Source organism: Paralichthys olivaceus, chromosome 19, assembly GCF_024713975.1.
Source record: "Paralichthys olivaceus isolate ysfri-2021 chromosome 19, ASM2471397v2, whole genome shotgun sequence".
Taxonomy (NCBI): domain Eukaryota; kingdom Metazoa; phylum Chordata; class Actinopteri; order Pleuronectiformes; family Paralichthyidae; genus Paralichthys; species Paralichthys olivaceus.
In genome coordinates this window covers 16,774,428-16,788,908 of record NC_091111.1, presented here as the reverse complement: position 1 = coordinate 16,788,908, position 14,481 = coordinate 16,774,428, and the positions used below count along the sequence as shown (strand labels likewise).

Here is a 14,481-nt window from a genome sequence, read left to right as displayed (position 1 = left end):
ATATCCAGCTGTTGATTTTTTGAATGGACTAAATATGAGGCCTCTATTAGGCTTTAAATAAAAAAATACTTTCTTTCACCTCCAGCATGAGACCAAATATCTTCCTGGGCATGGCAGAAGGTTCGGCTCAGTACAAGAAGTGGTATTTCGAGCTGGTGATCGACCAGGTGGACCACTTTGTCACCGGTGAGCCGACCCACCTGAGGGTGGGCTGGGCCAACACTAAGGGCTACGCTCCGTATCCCGGTGGAGGAGAGGGATGGGGGGGCAACGGTGTCGGGGACGATCTGTACTCCTACAGCTTTGATGGACTTCACCTGTGGTCAGGTAGGCATCTCCGCTTATTGACTCACTGCAGGCTGATCTTATAATCGAGCGGTTGTGATTGGAATGTTTTTTTTTTTGGTTTTGATATATTAAAGGCACTAATTACATAAGTGGTGAAGTCCTTCGATGACTTATGCCAGAATATTTTTAGTTGTTTGCTATTTTTAGCATTTTGTTCTCTGCTTTCACCTTAAAAGCACAGCACCTATTTTATCTCTCACCTTTCTGTATCTCTTAAAGGACCCATCACCTCCCCTCATCTGTTTCACTCCTTTTAAAGCGCTCCTCACTCATCTCTGCTCCCCTCTTTTCTCCTCGCTCCACCATCCTGGCCTACATTCGCAATAACTTTGCTGTAGCTGTAACATCCGTCCGTCCTCCCCTCTTGTGTGTCTGCCCGGCGTTGTCTAGGTCGAATCCCCAGGGCCGTGGCCTCCATCAACCAGCACCTGCTGAACTCTGACGACGTGGTCAGCTGCTGTCTGGATTTGGGCGCTCCCAGCATGTCCTTCAGGATCAACGGGCAGCCCGTCCAGGGCATGTTCGAGGACTTCAATACAGATGGATTGTTCTTCCCTGTCGTCAGCTTCTCCGCAGGTGTCAAGTAAGGCTCTGCATTTATAATTGAGAGATGAAGAAGCTATGTCAGATTAATTAACATTTTTTTGCTGTGGATGCTTTTATACTAGAGATGCAATTACAGTTTGCCTTTGTAGGTTTAGATATCAAGTAGTGATTTATTGTTAAATTAAGAAGTTACTGAATTGACCTCAAGTCAGTGATTATCAGCTTCCTCCATCTCATTCTAATTTTAAAAAGATTAATATTATCTATGAGACAGGACAAAATGATTTTGTTACACAAAGCTTGATGTCAGCATAAGAAGGTAGATAATCCCTGTCTTTGGGTGACTTTACTGCAGCACTGGTATTATATAATGACACAGTGCTGTTCAAATGATGTTTGACTCCTGGTTTTTAAAGTTTTTTTTTAGAGAAAGAAGCTCTTTAAATACCCACGGTGAAGTTAGAAGTCAGAATATAATTATGCAACATGACACATCATATATTACTTCTCATCTCAGGGTTCGCTTTCTCTTGGGCGGACGTCATGGAGATTTCAAGTTCCTGCCGCCTGCTGGTTACTCTCCGTGCTACGAGGCGCTGTTGCCCAAAGAGAAGATGCACGTGGAGCCTGTGAAGGAGTACAAGAGAGACCACGAGGGGATCCGCGATCTGCTGGGAACCACCAAGTTCCTCTCTCAGGCCTCCTTCATCCCCACTCCTGTCGACACCACCCAGGTGATTGGAGATTAAGAGATTCAAGATTAAATGCAGGATACAGCCAAGGAAACTGAATCTAGATAACAGACGAACTAAAGAAACGTAAATGTATAGTTGAATGTAATAAATCGTACTGTAAAGTAAGATACGTTTTTTGGTTGGTTTGCTCTAAAAGGCTTCCTCGATAAATGTAAACCCATCATATGGTGATACAAATGTCTTTTAGTCAATAATAAATTATATTGTTGACGATAATAGAACAAACATTTTTGTCAATTATTTAAAATTGAAATAATAATTGACCTTGAACTGAAAATACCATACAATACGTTTTGTCTTTTAGTGTAGATACTACATTCACATGTGTTACATTTGGTTATCATACTCATACTGTGCTGCAGGGGCCATTAAGCACAATAGGTGCAGACTTACTGCATCAGTAGCAAACCCAAAATAATTGTACAACCCCCCCAGGAATATTAACAATTGCGTAGTCAGGAGAGAAACAGTTCTCATTTGATGGCCCACTGGCATTTGTTATCATCCAACTGTACCATCTGTTTCCCCCCTGCAGGTTGTTCTTCCCCCTCACCTGGACAACGTCCGAGACAAGCTGGCCGAAAACATCCACGAGCTGTGGGGGATGAACAAGATTGAACTGGGCTGGACCTACGGCAAGGTAAACCTGCAATTCATCCTCATGCTTAATACACAGAGTGTATCACACTGGGTGTGTTGAGAAACAGTGAGTAAGGTCACCTGCAGCCTGGTCCAGTGAAATGCAGTCAGTCAGTTTGATGACCTATGACCCAACGCTGCTTCACGACTTCATGTTTTGATATTGTTCTGATTGAGGGACCCCCAAATAATGAATAAACAAAACCTCCAAAGTGGCTCATTTAGGGTGTGAACAGTTATGACTGTCGAATCTATAATTCTATAATTATTACGATTCTCTGTCAGATGAAAAAAAAAAGAGAATCCAATGGACTGTTGACTTTTCTCATTTTCCACACAGTGAGGGACGCAGCACTGACAGTCGTCTAAAATCCCACCATGCAGCTCCTCGTCTTTACTTCTTCACGTTTTGTTCGACGCCGTAAAGATGAGAAGATGCTTATTTTTTAATTCGATGCTCAGACATGTAGCCCAGGGTCAGGATGTTAAAATGCAGTTTAAATCCCTTACATCGAAAGATAATTTAATTCCTCCTGTCTCCACTCTCTCCCCGAGTCTCCTTGTCAGTCACTCCTCCTGTTCACTGCAGAGCAGACTGTTAAAAGTCTGATCACACACACACATCCTCTTTTATGCTGTTGTGGTTATCACTGAATCGTTTTCCACTGAGACCGTCGCCACAGCGACCGTTTAACAGGCCTAATGAGTCCTCCAAGATTATGACATCCACATTAATTAACAAAAGGGGGAAAGTTCCATGACCCGGGTCTGATAGTTTATTATGAGCAATGTTTAGCTCCAAACAGATGCTTAGTGTTTAATTTTGGGCTCAAAGTGACATTGTACTGAAGCCTCTAGTAGTAGACACTTGGCAGACAGGATGATAATTAAGTCAGATATGTCTTCATTGGTTTTTTATCTGAGTGCTTGGCCTTACAATATATTGCCCATACCTTGTGTGCACCTCAGATTTATTTAACCTCTTTCCACAGCAGATAGTGTATTATCAGAGTAGCTTCTTGTTAAGTACAGCAGTATATTTCACCGTGACTCTCTTCTCTCCGTTATTTTCTGCATATCGAGCCACATTTAATCATATCTGTCATTTATCGGGCGTGTCTGCGTTTAAATCGATAACCGCTACGGTCAGCTAAGCTTATGAGAGAAAAAGTACAATCCGGTTGTTGTGAGATGAAGCGTGTGGTAACAACACCGACTGCTGTCTCTTCAGGTTCGTGACGACAACAAGAGGCAGCACCCTTGCCTCGTGGATTTCACCAAGCTGCCTGAAACTGAAAGGAACTACAACTTGCAGATGTCTAGTGAAACACTTAAGTGAGTACGGTCGAGCAGTTTGCTTAATAAACCAATTACCACTTCATGGAGTTTGCAGCCACTCCCTGCTGACGGCTGCACAACAACAGATTAAGGCTACAGTTAAAGCAGAGCTTGCAGTGACTTGCATCTTCTCAGCAAAGTCCAGTATTAATTTTTTAGAAATATTTGGTCCAAAGCTTATTAAAGCCAACTACTGAGTCACCTCACTGTAAAACATATTGGTTTGGCTCAATAAAGCAACTTCCTGTAAGGGTGAGTCAGTCTGGTTTGGCGTTTGTTAATCACTTACTTTGAACCATGAATCCACCCGGCCAAGGCTGGCTGCTGTTCGGAGTGTTAGCGCATCGATTGACTGAGATTTATCAGTGTCTAATGAGCTTTGTTCAAAAAATGTGGGAGTCTCTCAATGGATTTTGCTGGTGTAAGGCTGAAACAAAGTCTAATGAGGTCAGAGTATCCTCTCAGTTATGTCTTTACCTCTGTTTCTGTTTCACTTTTCTCTTTGGTCCTCAGGACCCTGTTGGCACTGGGATGCCATGTTGCCCAGGTCAATGTGAACGCTGAGGATGATCTGAAGAAAATCAAACTACCCAAAGAGTAAGAGATCTCGCTTTAAGTTTGTATTAACTCGGTAAAGTGTTTCTTAAGCTGGTTTCAGACGTGCACTTAACTCTGGACGTCTTTCTGCATGTGAGAACACGAATGTCCGAGTCAGTTGTTGCAGACATTTTCTGGAACTTTTCCTGCCAGCTCCCTGAAAATGTCAGAAAAATTCATAGTGAGAGATTTGGCGAGTTGATGACATTTTTAGCACGCGATGGATGCAAAACTGAAAAATAACAGCATGTCTCCTTTCTGCGGTCTTCAAATGTGAAAGACAAACTCCAGAGTTCTTGTCTGAAACGATTTCTACGATGCAAAGCCAAACACAAATGTTGAAATTCACAGAATACATATTGATGTTGTGATGCTGTGCCTTCATCTTTATTCTCTGACGTTGTCTTGTTCCATCATGTAGCTACATGATGTCTAATGGATATAAGCCTGCGCCACTGGACCTCTCTGATGTGAAACTGACTGCAGGTCAGGAGGTTCTAGTTGATAAACTGGCCGAGAATGCGCACAACGTGTGGGCCAAAGACAGAATTAAACAAGGATGGACCTATGGCATCCAGCAGGTAAAAGTTTTTCTCATGGTGCAGGGAACTTGAATTCAATTTTAAAAAGATTGAAAAGAAGTTATGATGGAACGCTGAAAACCTTAGCGAGATTACTTTATCTATACTATCTTTTAATTGCACCTAAATAATTGTCCATATTCTATTAACATATTTTACTTTCTTGTACTGTTCAATTTTCTTTGGGGTCAGGATTTGAAGAGCAGGCGTAATCCTCGCCTGGTTCCTTATGCTTTACTGGACGAACGCACTAAGAAATCTAACAGAGACAGTCTGAGAGAGGCTATCAGGACCGTGGTTGGATATGGATATGACATCGACCCCCCAGACCAGGAGGGTGAGACCCTGTTGACACTGCTGCCTCAAAAAACCCAGTTTTCTCTTGTTTTTGGCTGATATAAATAATGTATAAAGCAGTGTTGTTACCTTTGTCTATTCATTATTCATTGTTATCTGCGAGGATGGCTTCCAGTTAGCATTATGGGAGTGTCGACCCCAACTGAATAGTATAAGCATTATATATTCATTACCAAACCCTTGTAACTCAGTTGATGCAGATATTATTTTCAAGTTTTATACCTGAAAACAAACATAACTTTCCTCACCTTTGCATATTCGGTCAGTCATTGTACAACAGCTTTTGTGTTTTAAAGCCAAATATTTCCCTTTTCCCCTTTTGTCTCCCTGCCTGTAGTCGTCCATGTGTTGGACAATCAGAGCATCGAGACTATTCGCTTCTTCCGCGTGGAGCAGACATACGCAGTGAAGACAGGGAGGTGGTACTTTGAGTTTGAGGCCCTGAGTGGAGGCGATATGAGAGTTGGCTGGGCCAGACCAGGCTGCAGACCTGATGTGGAACTGGGAACGGACAACCAGGCCTTTGTTTTCGACGGATACAGGGTAAACTTGACGCTTTGTAAGATGACTAACAACATGTATGTTTTGGAGCATTGTGTAGTCCAGGAAGTAGTGGATTTAATTTATAAAATGAAAATATATTATCTATCTGCCTCAGATTTACTAAAATATATCATTAAACACATTATCATTGATTATCATTCAGTATATTTTGCACAAACACCGAGTTTGTTTCTTTTTATTCCATAAGGGTCGACGTATGCATGTAGGCAGCCGCTACTTTGGACAGCCTTGGAAAAAGGGCGACGTAGTTGGTTGTATGATCAACATGGAGGACAAATCAATGATTTTCACCCTGAACGGAGAGCTCCTGATCACCAACAAGGGATCCGAGCTTTGCTTCACTGACTTTGAGACAGAGGACGGTGAGGGCTCTGCACATCAGTGAACTTTTGTGTTAATCTTTTAATTTATTCTGTGCATGTTTCCTCCACATTGTCTCCAGAGGTGTGGCTGAGTTTGTTTGGCGGTTAGCATGAGGTCAAAAAAAAAAAAAAAAATCTGTATAAAATGCATAACGATTTAATGAAGTCCATTGTGGCATCGGCCCATGACTCTGTAAGTGAACCATCCTTCAGAGACAAGCTAAGTCGCTTAGGAATAAAGTGAAGGCATTAAAATAAATGGCCACAGTTGAGTTGTGATGGATTCTGCTCTATAAATCATTGTTGAGCAGCACCGGAGCTACGTTTCATGATTCTGGGAAGAACCTGTAAACCCAAGAATGCCCCTCACCTCCTCCAGGTCTCATCCCCGTGTGCAGTCTGGGGATGTCTCAGATCGGCCGTATGAACCTGGGCAAGGACGCCAGCACTTTCAAGTACTACACCATGTGTGGTCTCCAGGAGGGCTTTGAGCCCTTCGCTGTCAATATGAACAGAGACATCACCATGTGGTTCAGCAAGCGCCTGCCCACCTTTGTCAACACACCTCAGGACCACATGCATATTGAGGTAAGTGTTTCCATCATCATATATTATTTTATGAAGGCTGAATGTGACGTCTTTATTCTGAAGTCATATTTGATCACACGATTTTTCTGTGAGTTCCCAAATGTCTTGAAATAGTTTCTTTAAATCCAGAGATTTAAAATTCCTATAGTGTGCAGCAGGCATAAAGTAAAACACCATGGGGACGTGTTTTGGCCTTCAGATGGTAACAGTAGCATCACTATTGTTCTGTTTAATCTCTGCGTGCAAACAAACATCGTGAACAGTTCTGCTGGGGCTGATGGGCACATTGGTGTCGTGTATTGATTCCCTCCTTTTTGGTTCGGTCCCTCGCGACTGATTTAATTCTTCAGGTGACGAGGATCGATGGGACAGTGGACAGTCCTCCCTGCCTCAAGGTCACCCACAAGACGTTTGGCACACAGAACAGCAACAGCGACATGGTCTACTGTAGACTGAGCATGCCGGTCGAGTTCCACACTGCAGCCGTGTTGCTGGATGAATCGCTGAAACTCAGGTCAGAGATCAGGGCTGCATCGGGAGTGATGCGAGAACAAATATAATTATTAAGGGGAAGGGAATCGTTTCTCCCGCAGATACTGTTCTTGTAGCAATGTCACACTGATCCTGGCCCTTATGTGCTCTGCCTTTAAAATCTGGAATATGGGTTTTTCAAAAGAACGTTTTGTTCCTCGTAAAAAACCTACCGTTGTGTTTTTGTTTCTGCAGCAACGCTCCAAAAGAAGACGGAACTGTTGACTACAGAAGCATCACAACTGTAAATCAAACTTACATTCGAGAGATACACATGAAAACATGTTCTCAGCTCAACAAGAGTAACCTATTGTACCTATTGCTTCTTTTCTTAATGGCAGTACTACCATTCAGTGAGGGTGTTTGCTGGACAGGACCCTGCTTCAGTGTGGGTGGGCTGGGTCTCACCAGACTATCACTACTACAGCAAGAACTTCAGCCTGAACAGGACGCGAACAGTCACCGTGACCTTGGGAGATGAGAGGGGCCGGGTCCACGAGAGGCAAGCTCCCTGCTGTTTTTCATTACTAGAGTTGATGTGAGATTCATAGAGGTGTGGTACAGTTGAGGTGTCAGCGGATGTACTTGATGGTCTTAGGGCCATTGAACTGTGTGATATGTGTTTTCAGGAACGTGTTCTCACTGCTTAGCTTTCTCTCTGCAACACTTTTCTTGTTGTTTTAGAATTAAATCCATTAAGCCCGAGGCAAAGTTCGAAGTAAGACTCAAGTTGATTCATTTTAGTTGGATCACGCTGGGTGTTGCAATAAATGTACTATTGTGAGAACCGTATTAATGAATATGTGATAGTATCGGGTGGAATCTTAATAGTTTCTGCACAAAACCTGTTTCAAGAAGAGCTATTTATTGAGATTATTATTATTAGGTACTAATGACGCCGTAGTATTTCAGGTAAAATAAGAAATTGAACAATGCAAATCACAACTTCTTTTACATTTCAAGTTGTGGTCCTACATTCAAATGAATGATCTCATTTTGCAAATTTATATCACCAGTTTGAAACCACAAGCAACATAACAATAAATTACATTGACTGACCTTTTCTATCTGCCGGTGTCCATCCTGCTTCAATATTTAGTTGAGCGAATGGAAAAAAGAGCCTCAGTGAATCACAAAATGAATATAAATGAGGAAGGAGTCAGAAATCAACACAGATCGATGAACTTGGGATATAATGAAAAGTTGCTGCACACATGCTCCTCGTTTATCCGTCGTCTTTGTTGTCCTGTGTTGTCCGCATGGATTAATCTTATGCTGTGATTGTGCTGCAGCGTCCAGAGGAGCAACTGCTACATGGTGTGTGGAGCAGATGCCGTCGCCCCGTCCTCCTCCAGCCGCACCAGCTCCGACCTGGAGATCGGCTGTCTGATTGACCTTGCCACCGGCCTCGTCTCCTTCACCGCCAATGGAAAAGAGCTGCCTACAACTTATCAGGTAGATAACAGTAACTGAGACATGGTAGTGGGAATTGATAGAAAGGACTCAGACACAAGGACAGTCTGACACAAGAATTAAAGTATGTGTATGTCATTATGCGTGTCTACTTTAAGATGGCATACAGTTTGTGTTTTTCTAATTCACCTGGAAAAACAAAGAAAGGATAAGGTAACTTATTAAAAAACGTGGCTCCGAGTGATTTTTGTTTGTTCTAATCTGTCTCTTGGAAAGATGGTAGTCAGGTACATTTGTATTGCCTGCACACACTGAGATGATCTTCCTTTCTATCACCCCCAGGTAATGTGAACAAATTAGTCCTGCAGTAAATTACATCTGCAAACAGGCAGCTGGGCCGTGATACAGCTGAATTCTGATTTGTTGTCATACAGAGAAAGACTGCTCAGTAATCTCTGTCTCGCCTCGTCGATGTCAGGTTTTAAACACATCGTATTGAATCCCTGACTAGACATTCAAATCCTCGTGAATCTTCCATCAAGTCTTGTTCTGTATTTACCTCAGTTATTGTCTCATTTTCTTTTCTTCTCACCCTTTGATTTAGTCGTGAATTGGCATTTTTTTAAAGGAGGATCAAGAAGCTTTTACCCTGATGAAAAGCTTCTTGTTCTGTTACTGCATCAAAGAGCTGGTTCTTTTTTCCCTCGCTTTGTATTTATCTTTTTGATGGTTGTTATCAGTTCACCAGTTATCCTCATTATTACTGGCATTTACAACACCGGCTAATCCGTAGGCCTAGTGGTTCAATGCCTTCTGATAGTTTTCAAATTAATGAATCTGAGAATCAGGGCATTATCAACATGACAATAGCTCCCCTGGTTTAGCTCGATCCATGTACTGAGGCTTGAGTCCTCCTGCAGCGGCTGCAGGTTCATCTCCGTCCCTTTGCAACATCATTGTGTTGCAATGTTTGTATTTTTAAAGGAGACACGTATGTAAAAGTTCTGCAAAGTTATAAAACCAAACTGAAAACACTGCTCCTGAATCTCTGATCAGCCTCTAAACCTTTTCAAAAGATTAACCTGCATATGAACAGAATATATCTTTAAATCCCATGAGTCTACTGCAAACACAGACTGTATTAATTAAGCACATGATGATATATTTTCAGGTGGAGCCAAATACTAAGCTCTTCCCAGCTGTGTTCGTGCGCCCCACCAGTGCAAACCTCTTCCAGTTTGAATTTGTCAAGATCAAGGTTTGTGTTATTATTTTTTTGTGTAAATCTAAAACTGTGCATGATGTGGTGTACAGTGGTGATGTGTAGTATTAATCACAATCTCTTAACTTAATACTAAAGCCATAGTCATACATGTTTTCTTTACTTTTTCTATTATAATTGCTACACAGGTCAGTGTGGGACTGTTTGGCCTCGGTGGAGACATGTGCTCCAGTGATCGCTCATCCATCTGCGAATGAAATATTAATGAAGTCATGTTCTTTCTTATTCGTCTTGAGCCTGACTCTTAAAGCACCACGTATCACTTAGAAGTGTTTGTTCAAGCGAGTAAAATGTTCCTTGTAATTGGCTCCTTGAATTAATATTATCTTTTGTCTTTTCTCTCTACTCGCTCTCTATTTCTCTCTGCACCCAGGACGCCATGCCGCTCTCATCGGCCATATTTAAGAGCGAGCACAGGAACCCGGTGCCGCAGTGCCCGCCACGACTGGATGTGCAGACCATCGTGGCCGTACTCTGGAGCCGGATGCCAAACACCTTCCTCAGCGTGGAGACGGCTCGAGTCAGTGAGCGGCATGGTTGGGTGGTCCAGTGTCTGGAGCCGCTGCAGATAATGGCTGTTCACATACCTGAGGAGAACAGGTGGGCTACAAGGATGGTTTTCATTTCAGCTTATAGTTCTGTCTCGATTGTCATTGTGTTGCTGCTGTCATGCTTATGACTAACAAGTGGTTTGGACATCCCATGCAAATTACTAAACGAAAAGCTATCCACTCCTTGGTAATTAATTGCATTATCAATACAATCATTAGGCCGATTACCAACTTGCATTATCTAATCTTTCCCCTCCCCTGTCTTCCCTCCAGGTGTCTGGACATCCTGGAGTTATCTGAACATGAAGATCTCAGGAAGTTCCACTACCACACACTGAAGCTGTACTGTGCCCTGTGCGCTCTGGGAAACACTCGTGTAGCTCACGCCCTCTGCAGCCACATGGATCAGTCACAGCTCCTCTACACCATCGACAACCAGTACCTGTCCGGTATGCTGAGAGAGGGCTTCTACAATGTCCTCATCAGGTGTGTGAGTTGGACTGACACTTACAGTAACAATCAATAAACAAGAAAATAGTAAAGGCAGACGTCTGTGATTCAAAATGAAAGTTTACAGTTCTGCAAGTTAATATTTGATAATAATAATAATAATAATAATAACCTGTGTGATCCGTGTAATATAATCTTACGTAATGCTCATACATGCACAGTGTACATTGAATAATATGTGCTTGCCTCCATTATTACTGAAAATGCAGTGATATTGGAGAAAGTTATTGTCTCTGTGGGTGGAGAGTTCTGTCTCCAAAGTTTCATTATTGGACACAAAGAGTTTGAGAACTCAGCATCTCGTCGAGGAAGTCGCTGAGTCATGATATTGATTAACAACACAGTAAATTCCCACACATATATTATGGTAATTTTGTGATGTGGGGCTGCAGAAATCTTACTAAATGCACATTTTTTACAACTTTTTAGACTTAAAAAATATCCGAGGGTGCTAGACACAACAGTAGGCCTGATTCTTCTTCTCATTGCCAGCATCCATCTTGAGACGGCGAAGGAAGCTCGCCTAATGATGAATAACGAGTTCATCATCCCTGTGACGGATGAGACTCGCTCAATCAAGCTGTTCCCAGACGAATCCAAACGGCATTCACTGCCTGGTGTGGGCCTGAGCACCTCCCTCAAACCCCGCGTCAACTTCTCCTCCGTCGGCATCATCGACACCAAACAACACCAGTACCTCTATAGCCCCCAGATCCCGCTGGGCATCCTGAAAGAGAAAGCCATCAGCATGCTCACCGAGGCTGTGCAGGGCGGAGGCACACACATCCGCGACCCTGTGGGCGGGAGCGTCAAGTACCACTTCGTCCCCATTCTGAAGCTGATTGGAACGCTGTTAATCATGGGAGTCCTCACCAGCGAGGAAGTGAGGCTGATTCTCCTCCTTATTGACCCCAATGTGTTTGGAGAGTCCAAGGAGGGTGAGGAAGGGAAGGCGGATGAGGTGACCGCGGCGGGGGAGAAGGAGGAGGTAAGCAAGAACGAAGAGAAGGCCGTGGAGGCGGGAGAAGAGGAGACCAAAGAGAGTAAACCGCCAGCTAAAGGTCTGCTGGAGAAGTCACTGCCCGAGCCTGTGAAACGCCAGGTGATAATAATCATGAAAACATTCACTCCCATATTTTAAACCAGATATTAAATATTACCATACATCTTATTTGGTTCAATAATTCATCATTTGTCAGTAATTCAAAGAAAGACAGTGACTGAATACGGACGTTTTTATCAGTGACAAAATGTTCACAATCCTGTAAACAATAAAATGAAATAAAAAACTATTCAATACATGCTTGAAGGAGATTGAGGAAGATATTATGTGAAGTTTCTGGAATCAACAAAACACATAAAATACTGCAGACACAGAGAAAGTTTAATTCTATATTTATTTCACACTCCTGCTGAGTTCATCTCATTTTTAGATTTTGTTTTTCAGATGTGTGAGCTGCTGCATTACTTCTGTGACTGCGAGCTGAAGCACCGCATCGAGGCCATCGTCTCATTCTCTGACAGCTTTGTGTCGAAGCTGCAGTTCAACCAGAAGTTTCGCTACAACGAGCTGATGCTGGCGCTCAACATGTCCGCCGCTGTCACTGCCAAGAAGACCAAAGAGTTTCGTTCTCCGCCGCAGGAGCAGGTACAGTCCTGCGTTGCCAAAGAGCTTATGAGAAATTCCTGACATCCATTTTGAGATGTAATTTATGTTCAAGGTTGTTGAAGGTGTTGTAATGGAACAAAACCTCAGAAGGAAAGACTTGGACCTTGGGGTGAAAGAAAAAATCAATGACCATGAGTGAAAACAGCAGATTTGAAAGTTTTGGAGTATTACCTTTTTACTTTCGGTTGTTCCTTTTCTTTAGACCAGAGGTTAAATTGAACTTGGAGCCAGACGACAAACTTACAAATAGAAGAGGAAATTAACACAATGCAGTTTTTCTTCAAATGTCAAGTAGAACCAATCCACTGGACGGCGTTAAATTAAAACAAAACACAAACAGATTGCAAAGTGAGACATAGGATACAACATGAATCAACCAAGCAGACGGAGCAGTCTGTCTACTGCGTGAACCGCTCAGACCAAAATGTCCCCTTGAGGTTTTTACTCGCTCTCACTGCAGATCTTGAAGCAATTGGCTCTGTGACTCTAAAGAGGTCAGACTCTGCCGTCTCTGTGCCTTGTCATCCAGGCAAATGGTCAGTCCAAGGACTTCTGGATCCACTTTCACAGGAACAAATAACGCAACCTTTAAAATAAGGGCACTTAATCAAGTCACAGCCTCATGAATAGCCTAAATATGGGACCAATAATCCTATTTTAAAAATCTGTTCATGATGTATCAGCTCATACTTGATATTTAAAACATAAACACATGAAATAAGCATCTTACATTTGGTTTAAACTTTGACTAAGATACATACTATGCTTAAAACTAATTGTCACTGCTTCCAGTGTCTGCAATAAGTGAATACCAGATATATTTATCTGGTTGAAGTATTGATACAACTGTGCTGTTACAAGTAAAACAACTGAAAAAATAACTTAAAATAAATAAGAACACAGTCATAAAAGAAAAAAAAACTAAAGTGTGATAGACGTTCAAGCATGACCACCCGCAACAATAAGAAAAACTAGAGTTAGCCAACTTCAGGGATGATAGAAGTAAGTTTTAAGCTTTGATTTAAAGGAAGCTATTGACTCAGCCTGCTGTATTTCTTCAGCCTCAGAGCTCCCCTTAGGCTTCAGCCGAGAATAGGGAACAGTTAAAAGGCCTCCCCGCCAGAGGATCTCTGTGCAAGCAGGGTTGTATGGAGATAAATCTTATTTTATCCAGTGCAGATACTGGACATGCAGGGTATCCTACCTCAACATCAATGGATTCCCACCGTGGAAAGTTTAGTTTTCCCGCTTTCTATAGTTTAATAAGCACAGAAAGTAGTTATTGAAATATTTATTGAGTGTCTGTGATGAAGTATTGTTTGGATCTCACAAACTGAAGCCCATAAACAGACCTCAGTTGTGCGCTTCCTTCCACCCGAGCCCTCAGTGTTGTGCAGCTCCGTGTGTAACTCTGTCAGCACACTGAAGTGCCCGAGGCTCAGATTGTTGTATCTAATGAGCAGTCTTCACATAACACCCGTTTCTCTTTTTAGTGTGTCTCAGAGCCAGAGTAGAGAGAGAGAGAGAGGTACATCATTATTCTTCATGCCCTGTATCAGTTTTGCTTCGGCTTGTGTGCAGAGCACTTGTTTATGTGGAAGGTTTAGAGCTCTTGCACACAGAGCGGTAGCTGGTTGAGATCTGCGTGACTGCAATTCTTTCAAGTTCATTGTGTTTTAATTGTATTTCCCCCAGACGTTCAAAGCCTTGAAGGAAAACACAAACTACAGCTGCACAAAATAAGTAGTAACGGTCAGCAGCAGGTGAACACTGTCTGCAGTGTTCTCCAAGATCCCTGAATGTTCCTCCCGTGGTTTATTTTAAAACTGAAAGCACAGAAGCCTAAACTG

At 42.5% G+C, this 14,481-nt stretch overlaps 1 protein-coding gene across 9 annotated transcripts in view; it reads left to right on the top strand.

Moving 5' to 3' along the window:
- ryr3 (ryanodine receptor 3) overlaps positions 1-14,481 on the top strand; it is an 87,882-nt gene that overhangs the window by 36,596 nt on the left and 36,805 nt on the right. For all 9 annotated transcript variants that reach the window (XM_069514867.1, XM_069514868.1, XM_069514864.1 and 6 more), the window contains 20 exons: positions 86-327; positions 739-931; positions 1,412-1,628; positions 2,185-2,289; positions 3,520-3,623; positions 4,140-4,223; positions 4,645-4,804; positions 4,997-5,141; positions 5,499-5,704; positions 5,913-6,087; positions 6,467-6,675; positions 7,026-7,189; positions 7,402-7,450; positions 7,548-7,708; positions 8,499-8,661; positions 9,791-9,877; positions 10,275-10,501; positions 10,726-10,938; positions 11,455-12,064; positions 12,410-12,610. In XM_069514867.1, the coding sequence (XP_069370968.1) occupies positions 86-327; positions 739-931; positions 1,412-1,628; positions 2,185-2,289; positions 3,520-3,623; positions 4,140-4,223; positions 4,645-4,804; positions 4,997-5,141; positions 5,499-5,704; positions 5,913-6,087; positions 6,467-6,675; positions 7,026-7,189; positions 7,402-7,450; positions 7,548-7,708; positions 8,499-8,661; positions 9,791-9,877; positions 10,275-10,501; positions 10,726-10,938; positions 11,455-12,064; positions 12,410-12,610 (3,715 nt within the window). The remainder of the gene's footprint in view (positions 1-85; positions 328-738; positions 932-1,411; positions 1,629-2,184; positions 2,290-3,519; positions 3,624-4,139; positions 4,224-4,644; positions 4,805-4,996; positions 5,142-5,498; positions 5,705-5,912; positions 6,088-6,466; positions 6,676-7,025; positions 7,190-7,401; positions 7,451-7,547; positions 7,709-8,498; positions 8,662-9,790; positions 9,878-10,274; positions 10,502-10,725; positions 10,939-11,454; positions 12,065-12,409; positions 12,611-14,481) is intronic.